General features: G+C 49.1%; 1 protein-coding gene across 2 annotated transcripts in view; it reads left to right on the forward strand.

Moving 5' to 3' along the window:
* Tram2 (translocation associated membrane protein 2) overlaps positions 1-13,678 on the forward strand; it is an 85,462-nt gene extending 71,784 nt beyond the window's left edge. The window contains exons 6-13 of one of the 2 annotated variants that reach the window (XM_029559733.1): positions 4,551-4,609; positions 5,530-5,614; positions 6,174-6,244; positions 7,813-7,917; positions 8,173-8,316; positions 9,138-9,301; positions 10,552-10,656; positions 11,373-13,678. In XM_029559733.1, the coding sequence (XP_029415593.1) occupies positions 4,551-4,609; positions 5,530-5,614; positions 6,174-6,244; positions 7,813-7,917; positions 8,173-8,316; positions 9,138-9,301; positions 10,552-10,625 (702 nt within the window). In that variant the 3' untranslated portion in view covers positions 10,626-10,656; positions 11,373-13,678. Of the gene's footprint in view, positions 1-4,550; positions 4,610-5,529; positions 5,615-6,173; positions 6,245-7,812; positions 7,918-8,172; positions 8,317-9,137; positions 9,302-10,551 lie in introns of both variants that reach the window. The other variant, XM_008825207.3, reaches the window with a different exon arrangement.
* The last annotated feature ends 863 nt before the right edge of the window (positions 13,679-14,541 follow it).

Raw genomic sequence — 14,541 nt, forward strand, 5'->3', positions numbered from 1 at the left:
AGTGACATGCTTCCTCCAGCAAAGCTGCACCTCCTAAAGGTTCCATGATGTCCCCAAATAGCTGGGGACCAGGCGTTCAAATACTCGAGCCTGTATGGGCCATTTCTCATTCAAACCACATTTATTTTAACTTTTTATATATGTATTTATGTGTGTTTCTGTGTGTGTATACAGGTGTGTGCAGGTGCTCATGGAGGCCAGAAAGGGATGTCAGGTCCCCTGGAGCTAGAATTACAGACGGTGTGTGAGCTAGCCAACATGGGGGATGGGAACCAGACTTGAGTCCTTTGTAAGAGCAGGAAGTGCTCTTAACTTCTGAGCCATTTCTCCAGTAGCCTTTCACTGGTTTCTTAAATAATGAATTGATTTTCAGAAATATCACAGATGATCAGGGTTTTTTTTTTTTAAGCAATATAGAAAAAAAGAGAGAAAGCAAAAGCATACCCCAAATCCCTTCTGCTACAATACTAGTTTTATTTGGGTGTTTGATGCAGATGATTCTTAGGTTTTGTGCAAATAGAGTGCTCCCAAGTGTAGCTGTACCAATAACAATTTTCTAAGAATGTCAGTCACTAATTTTTATATATAATACTCATTGTTTAGGGGAAAAGAGAAGGAAGGAAAGGAGAGAGACTGAGTGAGAAGAGAAAACAGTGTGCTCTGGAGGACACAGGAGGCAGGCATTTGGTGACCCCTATATGCCATCCTTGGGGTATCTGACTTCATATTTTAAAACTGCAAACCCACTACTCAGTGAGAAGCAGAGGGAATCAGGAATCAGAAGTAATTACTGTCTATAGACTGGTCTTGGGATAATTTGTAGTACCTGCTTGTTCCTGATGGACAGGTGGTACCAGGGATATCTGAATCTAGGTAGGAGCTGGCTGTATTGTATCTAGATTCTGTTGGTTTGTGGTTCTTATTCGAACACCAAAAAGGAATCTTGCTGGGGCAGCAGGAGGAATTGCTCCAGCATGCTGAGCCCTTGTATGGGTGGATGTGGAGAATCCCAAGACAGCAGAGTGCTTCTTCATATGCTCCCCAAAGCCGCGTGTCAAGGCTCAGGTTTTGGGCCTGAAGGGGTTACAGGTGCTTGCTGTGTTGCATGCGACCCTGGGACTCGGGTGCCTTGGCGTGCCTGAACTCGGAGGCAGGCAGCTTCAGCCCTCCTTCATCCTCCCTCAGACAGCTGCCTAGACAGGGCTGGAAGGCTGTTCTCAAAGCTGTGAGTCATTTTTCCTCTGGCTCCCAGCTCCGCCTCCTCCAGCCCCAGAGGACTGGACCTTTGTGAGCAGGCAACATTTTTCTAAGGAGTTTTCTTGGCTCATTGGCTTCCAAGTTCTGACCTCTTTGTCTCCTAAGTGAAAGACCAAGTGAGAGGTTCCTGTTTAAACTCACAAGCCCATCCAGGCCATGGGGTTCTTGGGGTGCTGCTGCTCTTGGCCAGTCTTTTTGGCACAAGTGCCTTTCCTTGCCTTGGTCCCAGAAGTAGTTTTCCTGTTAAATACATAGCTGCTTCCTCTAGGAAGGGGCCTTCTCACCCCTCACAGTTCCCTGGAATGAGGCAGAGTGTGACCAACCAGGTGTCACTGTGATTGAGGTCAGAGATCTGGCAAAGGTCCATGTGTGAATGGCAGACAAGGGAGGTGAAGCAGAGAGCAGCAGTGTGTGTGTGTGTCAAAGCTCACTGCTGCCATGTTCCATGACCCCAATGCCCAGAGCCTCTTACCACTTGCCTCACTGTGTGTGAGTAAGATGAGAGGGAGGTGAGGATGAACAGAGATTGTAATTGAGGCTCTAAGTGTTGGGGTCTGTATTAGTCAGGGTTCTCTAAAGAAACAGAATAAGTAGAATGAATATATATATATAAGGACTTATCAGCTTAGCTCACAAGATAGAGTCTGAGTAGTCCAACAATGGCTAAACCACACTAGAGAGGCTGAGACTCCATAGTCGCTCAGTGCATGAGGCTGGATGTCTCACTAGTCCCAATCTGGCGCTGAAGGTCTGATGAATTCCAAAAGATCAGCTAGTGTTCAGTCTACAGCAGAAAAACAAACTCACCGTGTGTGTGTGTGTGTGTGTGTGTGTGCGTGCGTAATCTATGTGTATCTAGGGATTTATCACATTAGCTTACAAGTTAGAGTCTGAGTGGTCCAACAATGGCTGCACCATACCAGAGAGGCTGAGAATCCAGTAGTCGCTCAGTCCACGAGGCTGGATGTTTTAGTAGTCCCAATCTGGCGCTGAAGGCCTGACAGATTCCAGGAGATCTGCTAGTCTTCAGTAGACATTGGAATCTGAAGAAGTTGGCCACAGCAGCAAGACAAACTCATCAGTGAGAGAGAAGGCAAGGGGCAAAAAAGCAAGAGCTTCCTTCTGCCATGGCCTTTTATACAGCTGCCATCAGAAAGGTAACGCCAACATTTAGGGTGGGTCCTCCAGCTTCAAATGATCCAATCAAGAGGTCACTCTCATTTCAGTTAATCCCAGATCAAGTCGAGTTGACACCTAGTATTAGCCATCTCAGGGTCAGCCTAAGCTGCCATGTCTACATTGGTACAGGTATCTGATTGGTCCTATCAGTTAGGTCATTGTGCTTGTGGAGGCCCAAGGTTGAAGCATCAGGACTATGGATAAGACTGAAATGCATGAAGAGTCAGAGGACATGTAGTGCCTTGAGGGTAGGTAGATCGGCCCTCACTTGGAAATCAACTGCAGATCCAACAGGCAGTAACTTGGAGTAATTTACACTATGTTAACTTTTTCCTTCTGAGCCTTGGAAAAACCCAACCTGTATCCCAGATTGAACAGTTGAGGTTCTCAGACTTCTCATCAAAGCTTCTGGGTCAGCTTATTTTCTGATTTCCTGAGGCGCCCTGCCTGAAGTTCTGGGGTCAGGAGGTTGCTGGCCCTGCTCAGATTTCACTGGGCCACTGGAAAACCTTCCTATTTCAGGAGCACTCTCCTAGCTCTTCCTTCATTTCCCTTTTCCTACAAAAGGTGACACTCATCTAACCTTTCCTGAGTGATAAGAACCCTCTCTTATTTCTTTCGAAGTGAGAAATGATAGAGCACATTTGTCATTTATTCACTCATTCATTCAACCAGCTGATGTTCCCTAGACCCTTGTGAGGGCAACCCTGGTGTTGCAGACATTTAGGGTAAAATGGCTTTTTTTATTCTGAACACAACTGAGCATGTATCTTCGTTTTCTTGTGGTGGTCAGCAGACACTTCCTAATCTAGAATATCCTTTCTCTTGGCCTTCCAAGGTCTTGGTTTTATACTGTGACTTCAATTCATCTTCCCAAGGGACTGTCTTCTGTTCACACTTGAGCACAAAAATTCTGGCCCCGAGTCTAGGACCTTCTGGGCTGTCGCTTCACCAGTATTCTGGCTTTTAAGCGCCTCTCCTGACGAGCCCCAGGGCATTGCCATTTCTTATTGTGAGCTCAGTTTTACATTTAAAATTATATTTGTAAGATGTCATTCAACATTGTGATGGCTGCTTTTTAGTTTATCTCTCCCATGGGCTACAAGGTGCTGGCCAGATGCCAGAGATGTAAAGGAAGGCAAGAGAATACACCAGGGTGAAGGCCTTCCAGAATGATGGAGGCTCTGGGCAGTCACAGTGCCATGTGACCGGTCGGTGTTAAGATGCATAGAGAGGCCTTCAGGGTCCTTCCACTGCTTTATCTGTGCTTATATTAATTACTTTCTTTGTTGTTGTGCCAAAATACATGGCAAGAAACAACTTAAGTAAGCAAAGGGTTTATTTGGGTTCACAGTTGAAGGGTCAGTCCGTCATGGTGGGAGAGATGTGATGGCAGGAGCTTGAGCAGCTGGTCACTCTGCATCCACAATTAAGAAGTAGAGAAAGGTGAAGGCTGGTGCATGGCTTCCTCCTTCCTGTTCAGTCTGTGACTCTGTTACAGTGGTGCCACTCACAGCTGGGGCCGGGGGAGGGTGTCCTTCTTCCTCAATCTAGAAACTTCCTCATAGACATGACCAGCAGTTTGTCTCCTAGATGGTTCTAGAGTCTGTCAAGTTGACAGTATTAACCATCACAGTGGTGGTATGAAAGCAAAAGTAGGCTTCAGTTCTCCAGTGGGTGGCATGATTCTAGTGCATTTGCACGTTCATCATGGAAGCATTTGCTGAGTGTATATATGCCAACACTGCACTAGACGCTGTCACATAAATATCATGTTTATTTCCAACAATAACTCTACAAAGTTGGTATTTTTATCCTTACTTACAGATGAGCCAGGAAGGCTAATAAACCTTTTCTATAGATGCATACACTGAATGTCAGACCCACATTCAGACACAGGTTGTCAGACCCCAGAGCATGCCATGTATATATCATGACACTGTCACAGTTGGGCAAGTGCCTGCAGGTCCTACACACAGAGTCCTTTGATTTCCCTTTGCTGTTAATTCCTCTTGGTAGTTGCTAGAGATTGGGTGTATCCCCAACACCAGTCCCAGGCCCCAGCAGGTAACATGTCCAGATCCCTAAATGCTTTCTCTTCTCACCTACCATAGGAAGGATACTTAACGAACCCAAGAAGCCTCTGGGAAGACTACCCACACGTGTACCTCTCGTGAGTATTTATGGGACTCTGTAAGGCTAACTGGGATGAGGAGCAGGTCAGGCCTTGAACCTGTAGAGCATGGGGTTGTAGGCAGCTGTGGGAATCCCTCCCCCAGGGCTTTTCTGCAGTAGCTCTACCCACAGAGGCACCCAGTCTGCATGTGACAGATGCAAACAGAACTCTCCATCAACATTTGTGCTTTGTACCTTATTGGGGACTCTCTTAAGTTCATAGCACATCTTCCCTCCTATCCTTCCATGGCTGAGGCTCCTGTTCCTGGTGCTGATGAGGCCTGGGTCTATCCCTTGCACAGCCACCCTGTGTCCCTAAGGCCTTTCAGAGCAGCAATAGCAAAGGGTGTAGAGTTGAACATCTTTTTTTTTTTTTTTTAATGTGTATGCATGTATTGTCTGCATGGAGGTAAGTGCACCTGTGTCGTGCAAATGCCCACAGAGGTCAGAAGAGGCTGTCAGATTCCCCAGGACTGGAGTTACAGACAGTTAGCTGCCATGTGGGTGTTGGGATTCGAACCCGGGTCCTCTGCAAGAACAACCAGTGTCCTTAACCGTTGAGCCATCTCTCCAGCCCCATAGAATTGAACATCTTAGAGTCATTGTTCAGTACACTTAGTTATCTCCGTGTCCTCCACAGTGCACTGTAATAGGCTCCCTCCTCAGCTTTCCCGTCTCTGGGCTGAAGAACACCCCTCCTCTGCACGCTCAATCACTATTGCTGCTTCTGTGGGCATGCTGAGGCCCTTTCAGTGGTTTTATATAAGGCACTGTGGATGAGATGGTCTCTGCCTCTCTCCCTCTGTCCTAGACCTGCTCATCACGCACAGTCCTGGCCCAGGCCTTTCTCTGTCTGGCAGGTACCCTGGGGGCCATCTTGCTCGATCTCACTTGTGTGACTTGTTCCCTTGTCTCCAGCTTCCAGGTAAAGTTTTTCTACTTGTGTCAGTTAGCCTACTGGCTGCACGCACTGCCTGAGCTTTACTTCCAGAAGGTACGAAAGGTGAGTTCTCACTTTTCCTGCCTCCTTCAGAGGCCTCTCATTCTCTGCTCCCTCCTGCTGTTCCCTGTGATGCCTACTTCTCTTCCCTTCTTCTGGAAGTGTGACATGTTGGCTGATGATGAGAGTGTGTTGGGGCTCAAGCAGAATCCCGAGTTAGCCCCTGGAAGCACTACGCAGACCCCCATGAGAGCAGTGCTGGGTTCTTCTCTTCCCCACCAGCTGTGGGGCTAGTGGCAAAATCTAACTGCTAGATACTGGATCGAGAAGAGTTACCACCCCATCGTTTTCATAGTTCTCCTCTGAGCTATGGTCAAAGCCCTCTTTCCCAATTCCCGTATCTTCTTTCCCAACCCAGATCTGCCTGCTGATGCCAGGCCTGGCTGCTGCCTCGCCCTTGGACTTGTCAGCAGCCCAGTGTATGGGACTCTGGTGTGATAAGGGACTTTGGGGGTAGGGGGACCTGGCCGTTCCTTGTCCCTTTACCCCTCTCCTCTATCCCCCTGCATCGTCAGTTAGGGAATGAGCACGTGCACTCACTTTCTGCCCCTGTTGTTTCCAGGAGGAAATTCCCCGCCAGCTGCAGTATATTTGCCTGTACCTGGTCCATATAGCTGGAGCATACCTCTTAAAGTGAGTGAGACCCTGACCTAGCCACCTTTCCTTGCCCTTTTGCCCCGGGTCTATCCATATGATCTCTCATTAGCATCCATTTGCTGAGTACCATGCTAAGACTTGGGAATACAGAAGGTAGTGGAAGACTCTTTTACCTTCAGTGGTTCATTCTCTACCTGGAAGGAAAGACAGGTACATGTAAGACAGGTGTGATAAACTCTGCTAAGGTAAGTACCGTTAGCCATGGGAAGCTCTAGCCACAGCCAGGGAAGATTTCCAATGAATGTTGTCCTTTGAATCATGGCTTTGCAGGCTGAACACAGCCAGAAACCGGGCAGCTGCTTCATGGTATCCAAATGCTTCTGGAGCTCATAGCCCTGGAGTTCCTTTCTCCTTGTAATGAAATCAAGAACAGTTTGCTGGGTGGTTGCTGTAGAAGTGGAAGCAGTTGCTGTTTGACCTTGAGTGCCTCTTTTATGGAAATTAGCATATCGATGAATGACTGGCCTGTGCCATTGCTAATGTGGGCTTTCCATGAGATTTTCCTCTGCAGAGTAGAACCAGTACTTTGATTGGCTGGCCTTTGAGGGCTTTGCTGTGGTGCCCAGAATCTGGGGCCCTGTTTCTGAGCTGCTTACAGTGGGCTTCCTGTGAGAATGGCTGATTTGGGTAGCATGCAGGAGGCCAGCAGCTCCCGAGCTCTGCTTTTCTGTCTCTGGAGGCCAAGGGCCATGGCAATCCCTGCTGGCTCTGCGGTGGTGCTCGTGTTGGATGCCCACAGCTCACACATGGAGTAGATTATGGGGACCGGTTTGCGCCATCTCCCCTCAAAGTGTGCTGAGGACCCCGTAAGAGAAGAGTTTTCCACTCCCCCAGGGGCCTCCTCTAGGAGGACTTGGTGGGACATCAGGCAGCAGGAACTCTTCATATACTAATGTATGCTTGGTTCCCACAGAGTGAGAATGGAAGGTGCTAGATGCTGTGAAGACCCTGAGTCAGGTTCATTGTGGGGATAAGCAAAGGCTGTTGACCCAGACGAAACAGATTAAAAGATGGGGAGTCTGTTGCTAAGAGGCCCAAGGACATTTTGACTTTTGGCCAGGAAACTGTGTTGGAGAGGAGGGAGTGGGCATGGATATGCATGTATGAAATTCTCAATAAAGTTTCTTTAAAAGTTAAAAAAAAAAAAAATACATTGTTTTTCACACACACACACACACACACACACACACACACAAAAGATGTTGATTTTAATAAAATGAAAATACTGAACAAGTTCATCATAACAAGGACCTTTTACCTTGCTTTCTTATGTCCAGAGCTATTACTGCTGTAGATATTTTCAGATTATTGTATTAAGGCAAGTCTACAGAATGTAATCTTTAGAGAATGAAAATGCGGGGAGTCAGTCCAGAAAAACCTCCTGAATGAATAGTAGCTAAATTAAACTGTAGAGGATAAGGCAGGATTACCCCAGAAGTGGAAAGCCGAGCCCAGGTACAGGGGCCAGCCTGAGCCACCAGGGGCCAGTGGCTTCTGCTCTGAGGTGTATAGCAGGGAGAATAAGGCTCGTCTTCCCCCCCCAGCCTGAGCCGCCTGGGTCTGATCTTGCTGCTGCTGCAGTACTCAACTGAGTTCCTCTTCCACATGGCTCGACTCTTCTACTTTGCAGATGAGAACAACGAGAAGCTGTAAGTGGGGCTGCTGGGGGCTGGCCTGTCCACAGACATCTAGGGTGGGACCTGGGCCTCTCTTGGAGGCTCCTCAGGGTGTCTGCAGGCAGCACACTGTGCCTATTCCTTTTCTGGAGCATCTTCTAGCTATCTTACACACTTTCCTAGGCCTTACTTGAGTCCTTGTCCCACTCAGGGTTGCTTCTGGAGAGGTAGGAGAAGGTTCCCTCAAGGGCTCTAAAGGCTGACATCCTTTTCTGCCCCTATGAGCAGGTTTAATGCCTGGGCTGCCGTGTTTGGGGTCACGCGCCTCTTCATCCTCACTCTTGCTGTGCTGGCCATTGGCTTTGGATTGGCTCGTGTGGAAAACCAGGTGTTTGACCCTGAGAAAGGGAACTTCAACACCTTGCCCTGCAGGTGAGTTGGCAGAAACCTGAGGTGATAAATTGGGGCCCTCTGAGCACTACCAGCAACCGCTTGAACTTGGCACCACTTCCACAGAAGGTTGGGAAGCAGGAAGCCCTTCAGTTTTCCATACACTGGGGCTTAGCCGCAAGTCTCCTGACATTGGTCTTCTGCTTCCTGCAAACATTCTTCAGTTCTCAGCCTTGGTGTGCTCTGGCTGCAGTGAGGATCCGAATGCAGTACACCCACACTCATGTAGCACATCATGGTACATAGAACATTTCTCAACCAGGCTAGGTTGATCGTGATAACCTCATGAGAATTTGAAGCTGTGTTCTCCGTGCTTTGCCCTGTGACCTTCCCTACCACCAAGGAAGCAGCCAGGAAGGTCTGCACTCCTTGAGGCTACAGGCAGCAGAGGGCGTGCAGTTTGTCCAGGGTTTCTTCACTGATGTTGACATGCTAGAAGAGAATTTCTTCACTAGTCTCCTAAGTCAATTCATTTGAATGTTCACAGTATTTGTGGAGCTTCATGTGAGCCTTACTATGTGCTGTGGATAAGAGAGAGACACAGCTATGGATTTGTAGGTCGGGGGGTTAGTGCGATTGTGGAGGTGGGCATGCACATTGCACCACCTCCTTTCCTGTCACCCTGGAGCTGTCACCTCACACTGCTGAAGTGTGCTAGAGCAGAGACTGACCGAAGTATACACCCTTCTGGTGCCAGTGGGGCAGGCCACGGGAGCTCCAGGAATCTGGCCTGGTCTCCCCTACACCTTCTGCAGGCTGCAGACATGTGCCCCGCCCTCAGGGCCCTTTCCACCCCTCCACAGGCTCGGAATGCTGCTCCTGGTGTGTGCCGCCCAGGCCTGGCTCATGTGGCGCTTTATCCACTCCCAGCTGAGGCACTGGCGGGAATACTGGAATGAGCAGGGTGCCAAGAGGAGACTCCCAGCTGCCCCCAGGCTTCCAGCCAGGCTCATCAAGAGGGAATCTGGTGAGTGCCAGAACTGTGGCAGAAAGCAAGTGGGTGAAGTCTGTCTGCAGAGGTAGGGAGGAGGTGGGACCTGGCTCTAGAGTTCTCCACTGACCACTCCTGCTGGCTCATCCCTCTAGACACTTCTCTCTGGGCCTGGGGCTCTTTGACCTGCTTGTGGCTGGGCCTGGGCCAGGAACCCAGTGCGGGCAGTCTAGCCACAATAGGGCCTAGAGCCCTGGCCACTGTGGGACAAGGCAGTACTGGGTGGGAACCTCTGGCAGGAAGCATGTCCTTCTGGTGGCTTTGGCATCCAGCCACATGCTGCTGCTGCTGCTGCTGCTGCTACTGCTGCTGCTGTCACCCATGCCCTGTGCTGCACAGTGGTCATGTCCTCACCTGCCCCTATGCTCTTCATCTTGGCCCACCCCTGCCTCTCAGCTTTTTAGCTTCCCATCTCTCTTCAGGAATGACTCAACAGTGACACAGTCTAGGGAGGAGCAACAGGGATGGGACAACCACATCTCCTTTGGCCCCTACTCATCTTCCAGTGACCACCTCCACCCACAGGTCCCTAGACATCCCAATTCCGTACTCCTGTACTTCTGCCCAGCCTGCGGGGGGATGGGGGGTGCTGTCTGTCTTAATACACCAGGATCTGTTTCCTGACTCAACTGGTTTTCTCCAGGCAGTCACCTGCCTGGCAAGGGCTTGAGTGTGTTTGAACCAGGTACATGTACAACTGGGTGTTAGGAGATCTGAGGGGCTGGGCGTGGGGTTGCGGTTGCTGTGAGGCTGCAGCAGATTGAACATGAGGAGGTGTTTTTCACACAGTTCTACTGGAAGAGTGTCAGGCCTTGTCCCCACAGCTTCTTGTCCCCCCTCTTCTTTTGTCACCCTTCCTGTGCCTTAGAGCAGTTTGTCCTCTGCAGGGCTGAGGGAATGAGGATACTAGTGGAGGTAACTGATTGAAGCAATACTGCCCAGGCCCCAGTGTGGGGGCTGCTGCCTCTTCCAAGGTTTCTGTCACCCTAGATATCCTCCATTCAAAGACAGTCAGATACCAAGCACTTGAAGTGAAGCCACTTGTTTAAGACTTTGGAAGAGGCATCAACCTGCCCTGAGCTGTTCTCTGGCTTCCTTTTGCTGTAACCTGGTTCCCCACTGGCTGGTCTGCATGCAGCAGGACCGTGCACTCCTTCCTGCCCTCCATTGTCCTGCCTCAATTCCAGCAGCGACCCCATGTGTGTCCATCTCTCTCTGCTCCCCAGGTTACCATGAAAATGGAGTGGTGAAAGCAGAGAATGGAACTTCCCCACGGACTAAGAAACTCAAGTCTCCCTAAGGCCAAAGGGCTGAGAACAAGAATCCTCTGGGTAAGGCCCTGACAGGGAGGCGAGGAACCCTGGCCCCAGCTCGGCCTCTCCATCCTCCTAGCCATGCTCCAACAGCAGAAACCTGGCTTTAGAGGGGAGTTCCTCTCTGCTTCTTGGCTTTCTCTTCTTCCATAAACAGTTCTCAATAAAGCCAAAAATCTTCCTCTCTTCCTCCTTCAAGCCACCTCCTGGCCTCGCCTCTGTCCTGTATTGGGTTTTCTTAGAAACCTAGATTCTCGTCGTTATCTCAGTGCTCATCTGTGCTCTTCCTTCATGGCTGCTTCTTTTTTCTCTTTACTTCTTTAATGTGCAATTTTCTCTTGTCTGATTTTTACAATGGGAGGGAGCTAAGATTGCAGTCCTGTTCGTCAGTCCCAGGACCTGTCAATCTGGAAGCCTCTTGCTCAGGAGCTTCAGCTGGGTCTGAAGACAGGCCCCCAGTGGTCCTTGTATGGACCAGCAGGTGGAGGAGAGGCCAGCCCTCTTGAATCACAGTCTTCTTGGTGCTGACTGACTGACAAGATGTAGGATTCTGGTTCTGCCTGCCCATTCCTGAGGCTCAGCAGCCACTGCTGTGGGATGCTGAGGTGTTTGACTTTGGGACATGGGGACTTAATCCAGAAGGACAGTGTTAATTAACTCTTGAGTCTCAGGACTCCAACGAGCCTCTAGTGCTGCATTTGGATTGGAAACCAACTGACCTGCCTTTGCTCCAGAGGGACGTGCTAAGGACAAGTCTCCAACTCCTAGGGCAAGAGCAGAGCACGTTAAACAGCAGGCTCTTCTGGAAAGGAGGCTTGACAAGAACGACAGAAGAGTGAGTCTGAGCTTTTCTCCAGCAGTGCCAATTGCTGTAGCTTCGCTATTCATCCACCAGCATTCAAAACCAAACCAAACAGCAGTTGCAAACCTGCCCGAGATACACTGTTCCCAAGTCCAGAAGTAGCCCACCCTGCCAGGGGCCAGACTGGCTACCTTGACTTCATCTCTAGCTGCAGAAATACGAAGCCTCACGGGCTCCAGCCCCAATTGGCCCACCTTTCCTGTGGCCTCACTTGAGTGTTCTTTGAAATTGTTGCAATTGTTTGCTGATAATTGTTGAACACAACCATCCTGAAATCACAGTGACTCAGGATCACTCTTCTAGTTGCGTGAGCAGACACAGCCATGTCCACAGGAGTCTTGTGGCCCTCTTCCCTTCAGTATTCTTTCCTCTCTCTTCTACCTGAAGATGAGGTCACTAGGTCCTTACAGTGTGTTGTAAGGACTTCCAGAGATAGATTTTTAAGGACCCCTGAATTCTGTGCTGGGGTATAGGGGAGCTTGGTGACACAGGAACGTTAATATACTGGTCCTCTGACGTCATAGTAGAGACCAGATCTTGAATTTTTACTGATAAATGGGGAGCTGGGTTCTTTCTGTCTAGGCAGATTCCCTTCTCCAAGACAATTGCAATGCAGGTTAAAGTCTAGCTTACCAGTAACTGAGGAATTTGGTTCCAAACACCATTGTAGCATTTTTTCTCTGTCCAAGATAAGCATACTCCCTCCCCTTGGCTTCTTTTGGGTGCCCTTAGGAAGCAAGACAGCAGTTTTGAAAGTATCTCCCCCCTTTCTTCCTCTCCTTTCCTGATCCTTCTCTGGGCAGCTCAGCAGAGCTCATCTGGAACCTTTTAGCCTTTGCAGCCCACCTGTCCTTGTGGTGGCTTTAATTAAGCTCATGTTTCCAATGCTGCCTCTTAGAACAGTGTGGAGGTTCCCAAGCCCACCCCATCCCATAAATCTAAGTGCTTTCCTGGGCCTTCGCCAAGCTGTGTCAGTGGCAAGCCCTTGCCAGCTCTCAGCAAGAGCTTTACCTCTTCAGGTGAGCCCAGGTTGAGCTGTTGAGCTGCACCTTCGATGAAAACTTGTGACAAGCATGTGATGTGTGGAGGTCTTGAAGAGGTCGAGGCAGCCAGAGCAGTTGAGGTCTTAGATCCAACAGCCCTGTCCCTGTGTATACAGATTTTTGCTGTTCTTTCTTAGGACACCTAGTTGGTCGAGATGATCTGGCTTCATGTTCCTTAAGTGTCCTGTGGCTAGGATTGATACAGGTTCTGTTCTCTAGAACACAAGGACTTGGTCAGTGGTGGGAGGTAGTGCAGTGTTACTCAGTTTTAAAAGAAAAGCCCGAGATTAAGTTAGGCAACTCCTCGCTAGCCTGGGCTTCAGGGATGTTTGGGGGCTTAGAGGAACTGTAGGCCATGTTCTCACATACACCCCAAACCCCTCTGACACATTTATGCTGTTACAAAGTCAAGTCTTGGTTATATAAGTAGATAGAAACCATGTTGCCTGAATTGTAATAACACAGTTTCACATCATCCTGTGAATATGCTGGGCTAGCACTAGGTCTACTTGGGGCACAGTGGCTACTTTCTTCATTTCTATGCTGTCTCTTCTAAGTACTATGCTCCTAGTGAAGGTCCTGCCATACTCCTCCAAGTTTAAGAGGCCGGGTCAGCAGCATCCCCCGAGAGCAGAAGATGCTAATCTCTACCTCAGCAGCGGCTGCCTGTCTCTTGGCATCCCTGAGTGGCACTCCCTCATGGGGATGCCAGGAGGTGGCAGTGGCAGGAGTGATGGATGCAGGATTCCCTGCTGCAGTTGCCCTTCTTGGAGGTCTGGTGTTGGGACAGTTATTTTTGCCATCCATGCTATCTATGATAGCTGCACTATGAATTAGTTCCGTGTGTTCCTTGTGTACATGGTCCTGGATTAAAAAGAGCAAGCTAAGCCAGGAGGGGAGCTGCTCTCTGCCACCCAATAGCCAGTCCAAAACCCTGTATGTGCCTAAATGACTGCTGAGAGCACCTGCTGATGTGTCCCAAGGGAGAGCTTACCAGTGCTTACAATGAGATGTCTGTGTTCTGGCCACTGTTGCAGTGTTTTTCTAAACTTCCTGGGACCCTAAGAGCCCCTGTAGGTGGGGAGTTGCTTCTTAGTACATGTTGGCCTTTTCTCATAAATAGCAATTTAAAAAAGTGAAGAGGCTCTGTTGCGGGGAGGGTTCTTCTTGTGACAGATAGGCCCTTTATCAAAAAAGTAAAGATAAAAAAAAAAAAAAAAAAAAAAAAAAGGGTAGGAGCAGTGTGTTGCCTCCAAGAAGTCTACAATTTTCAGTCAGATGCTATGCATTCTTAGAGGCTTGTTGACTCCTTCCAACTAGGGATACCCTTTGTTTTGCAGTTGTTTTTAGTCTTTAGCCTTCGCAGCTGGGTTTTCTGAGGCCTGGAGTGGGAAAAGGTAGAGGAGTCCAGACATAACTAACTTTTCCTTCTTAAGGACTCCCATGTCCCAAGTAAGATAAATTTCCATTCTTGATCTCCTTTGGCCCCTGTTCACTGGAGGGGAGCATAATGGAAACATGTGAGTCAGGACAGTGACCTGGTCTTCCCTCCATAGCCTCCTTCCTCAGGAGGAGGTGCAGGGTCATGGGGGAGGTGACTGGAGAATTTGATCAGTGTCAGATCTTTTGAAAACTTGATCCTTCTCCAGCCTATGGCTGGCCCTGGAAGGAAACTGACCAGGTTCTCACCCTTTAGCCTGCTTCCTGCCCAAGTATCAACTATATCTTCTGCTGGTTCTTGGTCAGCACAGCTATGAAGGGCCAGACTTCTAAGCTCAGCAGCCTCAGCAGACTTTCTGGCCTTGTCCTAAGCAGATCCTTGTTCTTTTCTGTAATAAGTGCCTTATGTTGCCCTGTGGCCTTCACTGGTACTGTATGGCCAGCCCCGATCTGCAAGGGCCTTCTGGCTGACTAGCATATACAGCTGGTAATGCCATACCTCAGCATAGCTACAGGTAAAAGGGACATGGGTTGAGTTTCGCCTCCTTTGTTCTGATC

This window comes from Nannospalax galili, unplaced genomic scaffold, assembly GCF_000622305.1.
Source record: "Nannospalax galili isolate Female #2095 unplaced genomic scaffold, S.galili_v1.0 scaffold329, whole genome shotgun sequence".
Taxonomy (NCBI): domain Eukaryota; kingdom Metazoa; phylum Chordata; class Mammalia; order Rodentia; family Spalacidae; genus Nannospalax; species Nannospalax galili.